We start from the raw sequence: 17,155 nt of genomic DNA on the forward strand, positions 1-17,155 counted from the left end.
AAGTAATGTTGTACTTCTATTTATAGCAAGCCATACTAAAATATCCCTCCAAAATTAGTGCATAAATGTATGTAGTTTACAATGTATTATAAATAATACATAATTTATATATTTTATGTGTACAGTATATGCAATTATATACTTCATTGACAATTGGATTATGATCAAATTCTTCATTAACTTCTTAGATACAAGATGAGAATCAAGATTAGGGAAGCTATAGATTGTTTGTCAGATTTATAGGACTACTAAATTATTTAAATATCAAACAATTGTATATAACTTTAAACTGAAGGATAACTTTATAGTTTGACACATATTGACACAATGGTTTTTTTGTAGTAATTACAAATTTTATTCAATAAGAATAGATACTAACTTTATTGTAGTAAAGTATAAAGTATCGAAAGTGTTTGATAATTGAAAAACAGAATTAATATTCTGATTTCTCTGATTGTAATGCATTCAAGTATTAAAGATATCAGAATATTATAAATTGACATTAATAAAAAATTTATAATAGTATCATGACATGGCACAAGGGCACAAGAATTACTTGCATAAATGATTAAAAACGAAAACAATTTCTGCACATATGAAAATAAAGACTTGTATTTTACAATTCTTTCTATAGTAAAATCTGGTTATAATATGATTAATTTAGACGTATACTACTGGTAATGATTAATTATGAAAATTTATACACAAATCTTTCCAGAGCTATATAGTAAATGGATTTTGTAAAGTGAAAATTTCTCTGGTTGTATTAAAAGGATATAGTTTATAATATTTGAATCATACAATAGAGTTTTGAAAATTCTATTGAGTACATTTTATTGTACATAATACAGTAATCTTTTCTTGCATAATTTACTATAGTTATGTACACTATTTTAGATTACAAATGGTATTATACATATATGTTGAAATTACACTATAATTAATTATTTTAATCATACTTTTGTACTCTTCTTTATTGTGTTCATTTAGTTAGTTTTCGTTTTTCTTTGGCAAAAATCTTGAATATGACTGCGTTTTCAAATATATTTAATAGTTAAAAATTTCATAAGTAATTGTATTTTGTAAATTATTTATTGAAATAAAAAATGAGCTATGTCTTGTATTAAACGTACTATGTATTTTAAAGTTGTACATATGCTTATTAAAGTAAATATTTCTTAGTACATTGAATTTAAGTTTATATTTTGTAACTCGGAATGTTAATAAAATGTTTATTATGAAGCGTACTGATAAGAAAATATTTTCTTTTCTAATAAAGAGATATGTGTAATATTGTATTTTATTTTAAACACGCATTCCAATAATATTTATGTGATTTCGTACTTAATTTAATTTCTAATAAAGAAGCTGTTATTATTTACTATATATCAATCTAGTAATTCCTGAACTACATTATGCTGTAACTGACAATGTTGAGTATAGATTTCATAGTTAGAAAATTTCATTTAATCCTTGATATTTATCTTTTCAAGTTTAAAGTGGTTCTAATGTTACGTGTTGTTCTATGCTCAATAAGTATACACAAGTTATTCTAATTTTGCAAAAGTAACAAAAACTTGGGAAACACTGAATACCGAGGGAGAAAATGTTCAATTTAAGTCGCTAGGGATTTTCACATTATGTCAACACTTGTTAAGATCATTACAAATTAAATTATCGCAGACGCGGCACAGTGTTCGATCGTTTTAAAAATTTAAATTCTTTGTGTTCGTTTATTTGCAAAAAGTACACGTACATTTCCTCATAGAAGATGTCTGGGGATGTACAAGCAAGAAAACGGAAAGAGAAGAGACGTAAAAAGGGTAAAAACAGACTACTGAAATAGTGTGAGAATTATTTTAACTTCGATTCTTACATTCGCAATATTTTTAGCAATGTTTACTTTTTTATTTTTAGCTTTGGTGATACATGTTACATATCTTACATTTAGAAAAAGATAAATATTGATTGTTCTTCATCATTTAACTTGATTTTCATGTATATGTATATTAGTGTATAATTTGAGTTAAAAAAGCTATATGCAAATGATACAGCTTCCTATTATTACGATTATGGGATTTATTTTTTGCAAGCTATAAAATATTACATAATTTATATATATATATATAATATTTATGTATATGTAAAATAATTTTGTAAAGTTAATCGATGGCAATTTTATCGAAAGTTACAGACATGTTATTTGAAAAATTTTTCAATATTTCTATGGTTTGTACTATTATTTTTCTGTCGTTCTAATGTATCCACTATTTTAATGCCGATTTTTTGTAATACAAAGATGTTAATGTAATCATTTTCGCCTCATTATGCAACTAATTTACTAATATAAATCAATTTTATTCAAAATAACATTTTGGTTTAACATTATATCTTTCTTATTTTATTTAAGAAATATATTATTGTGCGTGTGTTATGTTAAATTTATGATCTTTATTACAAAATAAGTATCATTTACGAAAATGAAAATTTTATTGTATATATTCTTTAGTAGAACTGTCGCACCCACTTATATTTAATATCTTCTTTCGATAAAACTTTCAAAAATACTATTTTATGTGTGACATTTCGGATATTTTAAGACATATTTGGCAATGTTGCTCAAATTAGAAAATACAGGGTCTTAGAAGCTTGATCAGCCTAGCTTTTAGCTTTCAAAAATAGAACCACCTATAATATCCATTCCAAAAACATATTGCTCTTATGCATGTATTTGTTGTACATTTTAAAAATAATAAATTATATGTTCGTTTATAGCACAAAATATGACAAATTCTATGTTTTTCTGTAATAATCTAGAAACATAAATTTAACAAACCTCGCAAATATTTAACAATAAGGGTTACGCAGAAAAACATTTATTAATAACAGATGCAAGTGTCATACATACAGACATCATTGTGTGTATAAAACATATTTATACATACATACATACATGTTCTTCCACGACTAATAATCAAAATTGTTTTAGAACGAAATTGCATAAACATATTATTAATATTATTTCAAAGAATAATTATATATTACTTTCGTATAATTTCATGTTTAGAAACGTAACTATAGTTTATATAGCATTATAATGTTATAAAATTTGAGTATAGAAATTTGAATAATTTACAAGTTTAGATAGACAGAAAATATACCTATGACTTATTTATGAAATAATTGTGAAGAACTTATTTAACTCTACAAATTATAGTCGAACATTCTATAGAATTTATAAATGCAAATGAAAATAAGAAAAAGAATTTCTGCAAATTCAGATAATGTGACCAATAAGATATATAATATGCGTTACAAAATACATGAAATGAAACTTAGTTTTATATGTTTATATGTATGTCTATGCGCAATTTTCTTATTATAAAAGCAAAATATTTTCATGATCTTTCGTAGAATATTTATTGTTGAATCTATTATATTATACTCAGATGAGGAAGATGGTGCTACAGTTGCACCTACTATTGGAACTCCTACAGAAAATTTATCAGACAACATCACTATTCATATTTATAAAGAAAGTATCACAGGTGGACATTGGTGTGCACGAATTATATTCTTTGTTATATTAGCTGCTCTTGTTGGCTTAGTTGGTGTAATTATTTTTGAGCACAGGGGAACCACAGATAGTAAGTAAATTTGAAGTATACTTGTAATATGGATATGACAATTAAGATTCCAGATTATTTATACGAGTTATTTCATGTTATAAGTTGATACACCATTAGAGTCATCACGTTGGGCTTTCATTTTTGATGGGTGGGTAGACGATTCGCTATCCTTACATGACGAATCACACGATGAAGAAGAGCAAGAAGAAAGTACAGAAATTGAGAAAGATGAAGTAGAGGACGAACACGACGAGACTTTAGAGTCCACAGAAGCAGAGACTTCTAAAGAAGAGGAAGAAGAAGAGGAGGCACAAGATGGTGATGATGATGAAGAAGTGGAGGAAGAAGAACAACAAAGTGAGGAAGAGAACCAAATTGAGGAAGAAAATGAAGAAGACGATACAGAAATTCAAGAAGGAAGTGAAGAAGAAACAAATAAATATGAAGAAGAAGAGGAAGAGGCAACTGAAAATGAATCAGATGAAGAACAAAGTAGAGGTTCTCTGGATAAAGAAGGTACTGAGATGTAAAACATTGCAATATAAACAAATATACAAATTGAAGATATTATTATTCAATTTTAATTCTAACAGAATATATTAGCACAGAATTAGATGAGCAAACAGAATATGAAGACGAAAACCTTAGAAAAGATACTGAAGAAGATGAAAATATTAGTCCACAGAATTTTTACGATACTGATGTATTAGAAGAGATTTATGATGCTAGTAAAGAAGAAGACAGTAAAGAAAATATATTATATGAATCAGACAGTCCATTTGAAGAAGTTATAAGTCCCCTCGCAAGTGAGGATGTGTTTGAAAGATTTGTAGACATTCCTGGTATTAATGATATTAATGACGACAATATTGAACCCTTAGAAGAGGTAAGACTATTATAATTATTATGTTATGTTATGTATTCAAACAAGTTATATTTAAACAAGATATTTATTCTTTATAAAGTACATTAAATTGTAGTATGTATATTTCGTTTCTAAATCTATATTATACAATCTTTTATATAAATTATAAAGTAGTCTTTAACCATTTTTGTACTAGGTAGAAAGTATAGAGCCTGAAGAATATATTAGTGATGTAGATAAAAAGCCAGAAAAAGAAGATGACGAAGAAATTGAAGAAGAAGAAGAAGAAGAATCCATTAATGGTAAGTCAAACATGAGTACTTAGAGACACTCATGTATAGAATGGTTGTATAGGTAAAACTAATGTATATACTTTCATGATCCTCCATGCTCTCATATGTTATCGCAAATATAAGCATATAATTATAACATAAGTATCAGAATTTTGTATAACACTCAAATATTTATGACATTTTTCTATGATATCCAAGCATCAATGAAGAATAATGTTTAATGATTGCAGTGGCGATGAAGTTTGGAGTTGGTGTGGCACTTGTTATTGCTGCACATTTTGTCCTTGTGAAACGGTGGAACAATGGTAAATTTTGTGATAGTTATGTTTTTCAAGTGTTATGTCATAATCATAAGAATATTTAGTAAAAATTTCTTTCACCTTCCTTTCATGAATAGAAAAATTAAATAATTATTCCTAATTACCTATGTTTTTTCAGTAACTATTTATACAGTATCATGTTTTTTCTAATAATTTATGTAATCATTCAAATTTTCATGAAGTAATGAATTCAATCTGAATAATTAAAATTCATTTTATGTATTAATACAGCAATGCAATTTGTTGTAATAAAAATATTGATATTTATACAGATATAGAAGGAGCATATATATTTCTATTGTAAAAATAAAAGAGTATTGTTTTAAAATGTAACTGCATGATCTAACATTATTTGTAGAAAATACATTTAAATATTATTATAAAGGTAATATTTAGAGAAAAAGAGAAACCTGATAAATGTTTACACAAATATAGTGGACATAATTACTATACTTAAGAAGTAAGAGTAATACTCGTTTATATTACATGTTTTATTGTTTAGGATTACTAAACTAAAATAGATACTAAAATATTATTAATTAATGGTATACTTTTCTGATGTTTAGAAGTTGCGTTAGTTCAAATTGAACCTCAAGTAGTTTCGTCTGAGAAACAGAACAGAGAAGAGAAAATACTTGCAGAGAAGCAAAAAATGTCAGAAATAGCAGTTTCTAAACAACAAGTGTCTAAACAAGAAAATAAAAAGACTGAGAAAGGAAAAGAAGAAGATGAGGAGGAAGAAGAGGAAGATGATTTGGAGATGGAAGAAGAAGAGGAGGATGAAGTAGATGAAGAAGAGGAAGTAGAAGATGAAGAGGAAGAAGAAGAAGAAGAAAGTGATAATGAAGAAGAAAATGATTCTGAACATGAAGAAGAATTAAGAACTGAACGAAAGAATAGAAAACAAAAGAAAGAATCAGAAGAAGAAGAAGACGAAGAAGAGGACCAAGAAGAAAGTGAGATTGAAAATTTTGATGACTCAGAACTGATTGCTAAACTTGAAGCTAAATACGGAAAATTACAAATTGTACCAAAAAACGAAGAAGATTCCGATGAAGAGAAAGTAGCGCCGAGTAAAAACGTAACGAAAAGGAAACGTAACTAATAGTGTCTTAGACTGTATGTACGTTTTTCTAAAATATATGTGTATAAAATTTAAGAACAGACTTTAACATTGTATAACTTCTACATTCGTGTTATCTATTTTTGGCATTACGAAAATAATAAATAATTGTGTCATAATATATTTGTATGATTTTTGTTGTTTTCAACAAAAAATGAAAGAATGAACTCGCATTAAGATAAAAAGATACACGTGTATGGATTATGACTAATATGAATTATATAAAAATTTGATAAACTTTAGCGAGCATGGAGGATCTGTTATATTTTTGCATAATCAATTAATTAAACAAAATTTTACTAAACCATGAATCTGTTTGCTTTTTTACCATAAATATATATGTATACATATATTCACACGTATGTATATGTACGTTTGATTGAGCATAATTCTTCTCTATATGTCATTACAGCATCCATAAATAAAGTAGCAGAAATTACAACTACAACAAAAGCTAATGATCATATGAAGATAGAAAATGTTATGAAGAACAAAAATAGCACAAAGATGCATAATGTATCGAAGAACTAATTTTACTGAGAAAGACAGTGATTATGTTACATATATCAGGTTAGTCATAATTTTGAAAATAATTTTGGCAATTACAACAATTTTTCATAGATCTCTACTTACACAATATATTTAAATATATTGTGAAAGTGTAATGTTTTTTATTCCTTTTAGGAACAAAATAACAAATTGTTTCTCTGATTTGATATTATTTACTGCCATTAATGGTAGGAATACGTGTAATGTTTTTACAAGTATGTATGTACAACATCACAACTTTTTACATCCATATATATTCCCATTTATTGAAGAAAGAAATAACGTTGCTTCTACCTAATGCCATGTGTGAAAATGTATGTAAATGTTTCCACCGTTGACTTCTTCATACACATGTATGTATATAAATCTATATAATATATATTATTTATTTTGTTATGGAATTGCCCTTTGTATTAGATATTGTTGAAGTATTTTATTAAAGGACGTATTTACATAGAATCTATTTATGTACTTAATAACAACTGTTTAATAAAATACGTATTAAAAGCCTAGTACATGTTTGAATTTATAGAAAAATGATTTGAATGGTTTCAATTTATAGAAAATTTACAGCCCAATTTAAAAAATATTAAACTGTATGATACAATTATATATTACATAAAAAACTTAAACAGAAATTAAATTATTATGTTGTCATTTAAAGTAACAAATACTAACATATTAAAACTTATTACGAAAAATGCCTTTAAAATTATTAATCTATGCTTCGAGCGTGTTATGATCTCTCGCAGATAATGTCGGTGTAAAAAAGACTCCCATTTGTTTTTCTATGAAGTAGAACAGATTATACATTTCTCCTAAATGTTCATCACACCTGTTTGACCAATTCTCTACTCTAAACATATATTACTAAATATATATCATAATAAAATAATAAACAAGAATAAAAAGACCATGTTTTCAATCTTATGTCTGTACATATTTTTTAATAACTATTAATGTAATTACATACTAAGAATACAGAACAGGGATGCACAATTCTCATATTTGAAAATTGTGCCATTATGTTTCTTATTCACACATTCATCGTATTATCACAAATACAAATTTATGTATATAAAATAAAATAGCTTAAAAGGATTTGGAGAAAGAAAGTGTATTAGAATACTTAGAATCGGATAAAAATATCTTACAATATTGAATGCGTAATTATTACTGCATTAACTAAGTTTCTTTTTTATTAATGGTAATATCATTCTGTAATCGTATGAATTTCTACATACACATTACAGAATTGATGGATTGATTTATTGTTATGTAACAATATAAGAAACGTAAAATCATATATCTTAATACTTATGCTTGTGTCTATGTTTACGTGGAGATGGAGACGGCGGACTATTAGCTCTATGTTTCGAAGCACGTGGAGGAGGCGGCGGTGATAATGATGGTGATCTAGCTCTTCTTTTTCTGTCGTTTCGTTCATTGCCAGGTGATCTACGAGATGTTCTGGATGAAAAGGAAGGCGAGGGTGTCCGTCGTATACGTGGTGGTGATGGCGTCACTGGCACTCGTTTTTTATATGGTGAACGTGATCTACGTTTTCCTCGTGGTGATCTACTACGAGACCTAACAAGAAATCTATATCAGTGTCATAAGTTTGAAACATTCGTGCATTCTAATATTACCAAGTATACAATCGTGAAAACATTATTATAACTCTTTACGTTTGTCAGAAATTAAATAGACTAAAGTTACATTATTTTAAGATAACAGAGAAAGTCTCTTTTAAATTTGCTTCAATTAAATTATATTATATATTTGACTTTTGAAAAATATATTACTATTTGAATTTTAAATCTATAAATTTAAGATAACACGGAATTTCAAACATTATAATCTTTTCTAATAAATTTTTGTAACTTGTATAAACATATTTTTACCTGTATCTGTTACTTTTAGACGATGGACTCGTAGATCGTCGTCGATCTCTATAATGATTGGGAGACTCTGGAGTTGTACTTCGTTTCTTTTCTCTTCGTCTGTCATCGTCCCGTTCTTCACTTTTTGCATCCTTCATTTCTCTTTCGCTCTTTAGCAAAACACATTTTATTAAATAACATAAATATGTAAAAAAAAAAAATACTTTCGAAATAGTCATACTTATAATTTTCACCTTTCTTATGAGCTTTTTTCTGTAATGTTCTACTTGTCCTTGAATTGTCATACCAGATTTTAACGTTCTCCTTCCACTTTCTAATTCATCCTGGTATTGCATTATTTTAACTTCAATTTCGCGCAATCTGGTTCTTCTTTCTTCGTTATAATCTCTGCCACTGTACATTTATATTCTTGTAATTAACTGAATTTTATCGTTAAACTTAAATTTTTTAATTTGTTAAAATCGTTGCATTATATGTACGTTACCTGGAATCCATACTAGTATCCTGAGAATTAGAGTCTTCATTTTGACCCAACTCCTCCCATTTACTAGTTGTCATAGCTTGCGCTTCTACCTAATGTTGAGCAATTTGTTTTACTAGAGTAAAACGTTTTAATTAGAAAAGAGTAATTTTGATAATATTCCTATACCTGATCGGGATCCACAGTTTCCCATCGAGATGGCACAAAACCAGCAGGAATCGATGGTTTCTTATCATCTTCTTTATTTCGAATATTTAAAGAGTCTTCTTCATCCATAGGAACACCATCGATATCTTCATCCACTGAAAATAAACGTGTAAGATATTGATATACAGTAAAACTATGATAGTAAATATAGTATATTATTATAAAGCATAATACAGACAACTATAAATTGATAATTATAAATATTTGAAAAATATTCTTACTAGGAACGCCATCGATATCATCGTAATTAGAAGTCGTCTGTGGAGTTAGACCATGTTTCATAGCACCCTTAAGGAGAGCAGCACCGTCTAATGGTACCCCATCCAGATCTTCTGCACCATCTCCATCCACATCGGACAAAGGTGCTCCGTCAATATCTTCATCATTTTCTGGTTCAGGTTCATCCATCTAAAAACATACAGTTATTCTTGTTCTCTTTTTTATCGTCATTAATAAAAAACATCATCGTATAAAAAGATTTAATTTACCAAAACAAGACCTAGAAAAGTGTTCTGTAATTTAACAAGAAAATCTCGTGAATAAACTGCCCAATCTTCCCATGCTCTAAACATTCTCATTACACGAACTTTAAATCCTTCTGCTTTTAATCTACTATCAAATTGTTTATAGGCTTGATGAACTTCACTAAATATATCCAATAATCGGGTTTCAAACCTATATTATAAGCAAGTTTCATAATATTAAATGTCTGAACTACATTCATATAGTAATGGTAATACAGTACCTATGTAATTAGTAAAATCGTTCTATAATCTGTCCTATATCTTTAATTAATATAACTTACGCTTTTCGATAAATAGTAGCATTATTTACTTTAACGCCACAGTTATGCAATATATCTGATATAAGATACAATCTCGCAATTTTCTTATTTACAGGAGTTTGTAATATCGATAGTGATTCTGAAATACAATCGCAAATCTCTTCTGCCGCTTCTGCATGTTCTATACAAAATACCATTGCTTCCGCAACTTTTATTCTTTCGGGTGATATGTTTCGCAACAAATCTTCTAATCGATCACGCTGACTATAAATATGAAATGTTGTATCAATCAAATATTAATATTGTTGAATGGAAATGATAACATACACTGCCCGAAATTTCTATAAAGTCACTTCGTTTCTGTTTGCCTTTGAAGTGGATAACTACAGCTCTTCGCAAATTGCGAATATTCTAAAATTATTGGTATTCAAATTCCTAAAAATCGTGTATTTGTCATAATTCGATTCATTAAAATATTGCGGAGGTATGGGCTGTTCTAATCGTATAATTATAAAGAAATTAATTGCTCATATTCAGTGATGAATAATTATGTGAATATTCGTGAAAATTACGGCAGAAGCCATTTTAACGGTAGTAAACAAAACTTGTCGAAGAGACAACGGTGTGTTGTTAATGAGGTCTGCAGCTAAAGAAACGAAAAGTGCAACACAATTTCAAGCAGAATTAGAGCTGCCAATAACAAGGAGGCGTGGACAACAAATTTTAAATATGTCTATACGGTATTGTTGGACAATGGCTGCTACGCAAATTAGTCCTTAAAGTCGAATATAAATAAGCTCGATTTTACACAGGCACACACATGTTCTGGACAAAGAAACCGGAATTAAGGGTAACACAGAAGTTAATTTTATCAATGTCAAACCGAATTTTTAATGTTATTCAACAAAATGAAGGTTACACTAATTATTAATATAGAAATAATGGAAAAATAATTGTTAATTTTGAGTTTATTGATGGAAAATGCGAATAAATTATAGAAATTTCGCATTTCGTTTTCTATTAAATTATATTTTTCTTGAAATAATTGGTATATTTATTTTGTGAAACCGACGTATACGCTTTCTTTAATTAATTCCAAAACGATGCCAAACACATATTTTCATTGATACAGATTACTAACAAAAATTTATCAAAAAACACTATGGCTTTATAGAAATTTCGGACAGTGCAATGTACAATAATATAATCAATGTTTCTTTTATATCATCTCTATCATTACCTGTTTGACAAACTACCTCTTCTGGGTTCTTGTCTTTCTTCCATCTCAATTAATTCATCGGGCATTCCTTGCGTCCACGGATTGATTGGTGGTGGTCTCCATACACTTCCTCCTTTAAACATTCTAAAATCTTCTGTTCGCCATTCTTTCTGTCCATCTCCTTGTAGTATGGAATACAATTTCCATCGATAATATGTATGTGCGGGAGAATAATTTTCGAATAAAAATCTGAAAATATAAGCGATATCATCGTACAGCTTGAAATTTTTTGAGTATTGTTCGATATATCTCATTATATAGAATCAAAATTCTACAAACCTAAACATCGGATTATTTAGTTCTCGATTCATAATCATCGCTTCAAACATCGGACCTTCACGAATTACAAATTCTACCATTCTATGTATTAACATAACTAGATTCCTACAGTACAGAATTTCGTTAAAAATTGGTCATAAATTGGATAAGTGTTTATTATCTTTACAGATGATTATCTATATTTTGAAGTATAAGTTTCAAATTATTGAAATCAAAATATACCTTTCTGTCGGAATAACCACTTTGACAACTGCATTCTGCAAAACCTGTGACAATTTCCATTACATTCCCATTATAGCACGGCAATTACAGTTGAGAGGATGTTCCAGTTCAAATTAATCCATCCCATGTACGATACCCGCCAATTTAATATAAAATGAATGTTTCTCACTTTTATTCTTATATTTTATTTAATAATGATTACACGCGTCGACTCAGAAGTATTATAAAATTAATATTTATTTTTGTAGTACTTAGTTTATTTATGGATGTTCTAATTTACTTTAAAGATTGAATTTTGTTAGGAGAAATCGAAATATGAATATTGACTGGTTTGTAATATTCGCTGGAGTTATTAATAACCATCAGAATTGTTTGAATTCACTTTTATTATCAATTTTTTTTTAAATATGAAATACTATGATAAGGCAGTGGTCGTTAAATATATTGATTAAAAACATTAAAACCATTAATTTTAAGATAAAATGCCTGTCTAAAAATTTATTGCAATAAAGCTATTTACACTGAAATAAAAACATTATTTTATTAAAAGGAGTTAATGTTACCTTTTCAAAGTTTTCCTTTTCTTGAGGATCTGTTGTCTGAAGGTTGCGAATACGAGGTACCTGATATCATATTTAGAAACGATAATATTACTTATATATGAATGCACGTTTTCTAAAGATTTTCAAAAAGGATAAGCAGGATAGAGGATTTAATAAAAGGCTCATATTTTAAAATGTTAGCAACTAATAAATGAAAATATAAAACATACTAACATGCAACAGAGCTAATAGAAAAATTAAAAAAAATCTTAAGGAAAGAATATGAATAAGTAAACAGAAATGGGTGAGTATAAGTAAATAACACAGAATAATTAAAACTGACATTGGTAATATTGTAATGTATTGTAAATCAAATCCAGTTCACAACTGTGAATCTGAAATTTATAATAATATATACACTGGGCAAATTACGAGAAAGAGAGCTTCAATAATATCTCTGTTGGCTTTGAAGATGAACGAAAACATTCGAGACGAAAATTGTACTGCTCCACGAGGCAAATAAGGTGATGTAAACGAGTTCTTTGTTTAACCATGTTGTCACAATTATTTAAAGGTCGTCGATGTATTTCAAGGGCGCTATGCAATTTGCTTTTGCAGGGTAGATATCGAGACGAGTTCAAGTACCTAGTACACTATAATCTTGAGATTACTTTGAATTAAAAAGTCTACTTTCAATCAAAGGAAATACCAGTACAGTGAAAACGGGTTATGTATACATCAATCGTGCATTATTTAGAGGAAAAAGAAAATCTGGTGCATTTCAAAGGTATCAGCGATCTTTAAATGATCTTGAAAAGATTTATATTTTCAAAGATACAACATTGGTCTTAGAGTTTTTCTTTCATTTGTAATGCCATCGAGGATTGCTTAGATGTTCTGTTCCTCGTGACTCGACCTGCATGCAGGGACTTGCATAAAACCGGTATGATCGTGATTCCGCTATTTCTCTAATAAGGCTATACCGAAACAGATATAATAAATCGAAATCGTTGCAATACGGGAACCGAAGTAAATACAGGTGTTTGCAAGAAAGTGGCCGCAAGAAAGAGTACAATGTTTCGTTTCTGCAAGCCTACCGACCTTGGCCGCTAAGGTATGGATTGATATTGATATCACAACATTATACATATAAGATATGTCAACTATTATACATTGTAATATCATATTCTTTTCCTGATTTTTCATAGCAATTATGCTACTGCATATCAGTTTCGGCATTTGCTAACATAATATTTGCTAAAATAATAAAGTTATACTGGTTCTAAATCTGTGCTTAAAAATACTTAGGAAATTATAATAAAATAGGGAAACCGAAAAAATTACCGATAAATACCGGTATTTTTACATAGCGGTATGACATCATACCGGTATTTTATATTTCGGTACAAATCCCTGTCTGCATGGACGTTTAATTCATATACCTTATGTCTGTCCCGACGATGCGGTTGAGCATTGAATGGAAGACCAGATGGAGGTGGTGGTTGAGTGATCTCCATTAAAGCAGGTGGAATATAAATAGGGTAAGGTGGAATTGGTACACTCTTGCCCCAACCTAATTTCATCTCATACTGCATTATATCACGACCTATGACACAATAAAAATAAAATAAAAATTTACATTAATGAATCATTTATCTCACTTCTAATGAAAAAAAAATATTTATGAAATGACATGTATATATAAATAAGTAACGCTGTCTTTTTCCATATCAACTTTTACTTTAATAACAACAGGAACTTTAGACCTAAAAATTTCTCTTACCATTAAGATTTTTTAAAGCACGTTCTCCATCTTTGCGACTCATAAAAGCAACAAACCCACAGTTTCTTTGTCTAGCTTTTTCTTCATCACTACGCGGCCACATAATCTTAATACTAGCCAATGGTCCATACTTTCCAAATATTTCCATTAGTTGCTGCTCTGTAATCTATTATATATAAGAGTAACATAAATTACTTTATTCAGTATATACATATTATATACTAGATAGAGGTGTGCGAGAATAAAATCATAATATGAGATACACAACACATATAAATTAGTTATAAAAAAAAAGTATACCTTTGGATTTAAATTTCCTAGATATAAGTTTGTGGTATTAGGATCGCCATTATCAAATGATCCATCTGTAAAAGACAAGTTCTTTTCATTTGTCATGTATGTCACATATTTATAAAAAGAAACAATAGGAACGAATTAAAGGGTATTGTTTTACCCTCATAAATCAGGGCTAGGAGTCGGGGATCATCAATAAGGTTATGTAAGTTGGCCTTTCGAGGATCAGGATATGAGGACATACCTATCGGAAGTTTTAACAAATTCAAATTGTTAATTTTAAGAAATAAATAGTTTATATCACGGTTATTTACCCACAATAATTACAGAAAAGTATGCCATTTTTAAACATTGATATATTTATAACTTTTACTATAAAATCTTTCTGTACTTGCTGAAAGAAATATAAAGTGACGGGAGTAGAAATAATTGCATACTTAAAAATTGAAAATAAAGATTCTAATAATCGTTTTATATAATTTTCTAATGCTAAATGAAATATTAAAGAAGAATAAAATTATGAAGGCAACACTTTGTTATTACTTCAATGAGCTTTAAGTTTCATAATATTGAAAAGAATTTAGTATCATAATAAATAAGAATTTTAGTTCAAGAAAATGAACCGATCAGAGATATTGACTTTCGTCATATACTTTATAATAATAGAGTATCAGAATTTGATACATTGGAAAACAGAAGAGATTAACTTCAGGAAGGTTACTAATTTTAATAATTTAATCGTATATATTACAAACAGAAGCAAAATTTGATCAATAAAACCTATATTTCTTTCAGATCAAAATTTATCAACATCCATTAATATATTGCTTTAATGAAAGAAAATGTCTGTATCGTGCAATTTGCTATACACAATTGGTAGGCTGCCAAAGAACGCATAGCTTTAAGAGAACTTGAATGAATAGGAAACACATGGCAAGATGAGCCAGCCATTTCTAAGTAGCGGTTTAGCAACATATTAATCACATACAATATACTCTACATTGTCAAAACATGTTTTAAGAATATAAAGCTTTAAATCCATACTTAGATTATAAAACAATTACCTTCAACACATTTTAAAGCTGCCATCATTGGATCCTCTGACTGAGCAGAAATGACAGTTTTCACTACTCCTTTATATTTATGTCTTTCTTCTCGTTCTTCTTGAATCATTTTCAATTCTTCTTTAAATAATTCAAGATTGCTCTTTTTCTTTTCACCTTCTTTTTTCTTTTTTCCCAATCTGTCCAATTTTCGTTCATTTGATCCAAGTAATCTTGCATACTCTTGTGCTTGTTCAGCTGACGATCGACTATCAACCAACTCCGATAGTTTTGATTGAGGTTTGTACAGCTTCCCTTTCTCTCTTGTATCTTCCTCTGTTAAAGAGACATTAATGTAATCAATAGGACTAATTAAAACTTTGTCTTTTTATTTTGTACATACTTTTTAAACTTAGTTATTTAAAAATATAGTAAATATAGATAGGTAAGAGTAATAAATACAAATAATGATTAACATAATAAACTTACGTCGTTTACCAGCATCGTAGGTACCTGCTTTCACCCAAACTTTGCTTGTTGTTTTACTAGGTGTTTCCTGAAACGTTGCTACAAATTCTTCAAACGCCTATACACATAAATGAAAAATATTATTAGCATTTAGAATTATAATTGTATAAATCTTTCCTTTGAGCACAGTGTTGCTGACATTACATACTTGAGCTGCAGCTTGTTCTTGTTCCTTTTTACGTTGTTCTTCTAATTCTTTTTTGCTTAATGGTCTTTTACCCATTGTGCCAATAGAAAATGCTTTTAGCTTTTGCTCAGCAATTTGCTAGATATTTAAAATAATTATCATTTAAAATAGTTTCCATTCCAAGAGTACTGCAATACAACATAAAAGTAATTTCTGCAATTATACCTTCATAATAGCTTTGTCTGCCATCTGTAGATATATTAACCTAAAATAGTAAAAGGAGATGTATGAATAAAATTTTGTCAAATACTAATTATTCTACCTTAAACGTAGTAATAAAATATGGTTTTAAAAGAAAATATCGACTGAAATCAATAATGAATGATACTGAGCCTTCTAATAAATATACGAATACTTTACTTTGTTTGCAAGAATTGAAAATCGTATAAAATACAGTAATAATCATTTATTCATGTAACAGCTTTCAAACGACGTCTTCACGAATGTGTATAGTCAGGCATTATTATAAAACGCATATTTTAATAGTTCATAAAATATTTGTGTTTTAACACATTTCACATTAAGGAACCAAATGATGACAAATAATGTAGGTATACCGCTGAACATATTACTTGTTCACCCCACTTTTGCCACCCCAAAAATGATACGAAAATCAGTATTCCCATCTACAACACGAAGTTCTATGGTACGGACCACAGTTTACAGGAAACATACCAGAGAGGATACAAGCAGAGAGTATCCTCTCTGAAGATACACATTTCTCACTGTAAAACGATTTCTATTAATCATTTTTCCTATTTTAGAATAAGATTTTTCTTGCTCAAATAAATTTAATATAATTTTTCTTTCAGCAACTGTTGTCTCTTTTATTTTATTTCCTAG

General features: G+C 28.5%; 2 protein-coding genes across 5 annotated transcripts; one reads left to right on the forward strand and one right to left on the reverse strand.

Annotated features, from left to right (window-relative positions):
- The first annotated feature begins 1,614 nt into the window (after positions 1-1,614).
- Positions 1,615-6,801, forward strand: LOC143365609 (uncharacterized). Of its 4 annotated transcripts, none has more exons than XM_076805942.1 (8): positions 1,617-1,823; positions 3,450-3,647; positions 3,732-4,145; positions 4,223-4,515; positions 4,691-4,796; positions 5,018-5,092; positions 5,674-6,230; positions 6,643-6,801. In XM_076805942.1, the coding sequence occupies exons 1-7, from the start codon at positions 1,772-1,774 to the stop codon at positions 6,210-6,212; spliced, it is 1,677 nt and encodes a 558-aa protein (XP_076662057.1). In that variant the 5' UTR covers positions 1,617-1,771; the 3' UTR covers positions 6,213-6,230; positions 6,643-6,801. The 4 variants fall into 4 exon arrangements, with proteins under 4 accessions (XP_076662059.1, XP_076662057.1, XP_076662058.1 ...); XM_076805943.1 differs by having other exon boundaries at positions 5,674-6,226; XM_076805944.1 differs by lacking the exon at positions 6,643-6,801 and having other exon boundaries at positions 1,615-1,823; positions 4,238-4,515; positions 5,674-6,353.
- A 1,065-nt stretch (positions 6,802-7,866) lies between these two features.
- On the reverse strand, positions 7,867-16,884 carry LOC143365606 (U2 snRNP-associated SURP motif-containing protein). The gene is made up of 20 exons (XM_076805928.1): positions 16,673-16,884; positions 16,478-16,517; positions 16,274-16,390; positions 16,087-16,183; positions 15,619-15,933; positions 14,561-14,625; positions 14,261-14,426; positions 13,920-14,083; positions 12,499-12,558; positions 11,936-11,979; positions 11,714-11,818; positions 11,396-11,623; positions 10,177-10,419; positions 9,860-10,046; positions 9,593-9,779; positions 9,333-9,466; positions 9,168-9,256; positions 8,917-9,076; positions 8,684-8,832; positions 7,867-8,369 (listed from the first exon to the last, which is right to left on the reverse strand). Exons 2-20 carry the CDS (start codon positions 16,499-16,501, stop codon positions 8,090-8,092), a joined length of 2,814 nt encoding a protein of 937 aa, XP_076662043.1. The 5' UTR covers positions 16,502-16,517; positions 16,673-16,884; the 3' UTR covers positions 7,867-8,089.
- Positions 16,885-17,155: the final 271 nt, after the last annotated feature.

Source organism: Halictus rubicundus, chromosome 2 (genome assembly GCF_050948215.1).
Source record: "Halictus rubicundus isolate RS-2024b chromosome 2, iyHalRubi1_principal, whole genome shotgun sequence".
Classification (NCBI taxonomy): Eukaryota; Metazoa; Arthropoda; class Insecta; order Hymenoptera; family Halictidae; genus Halictus; species Halictus rubicundus.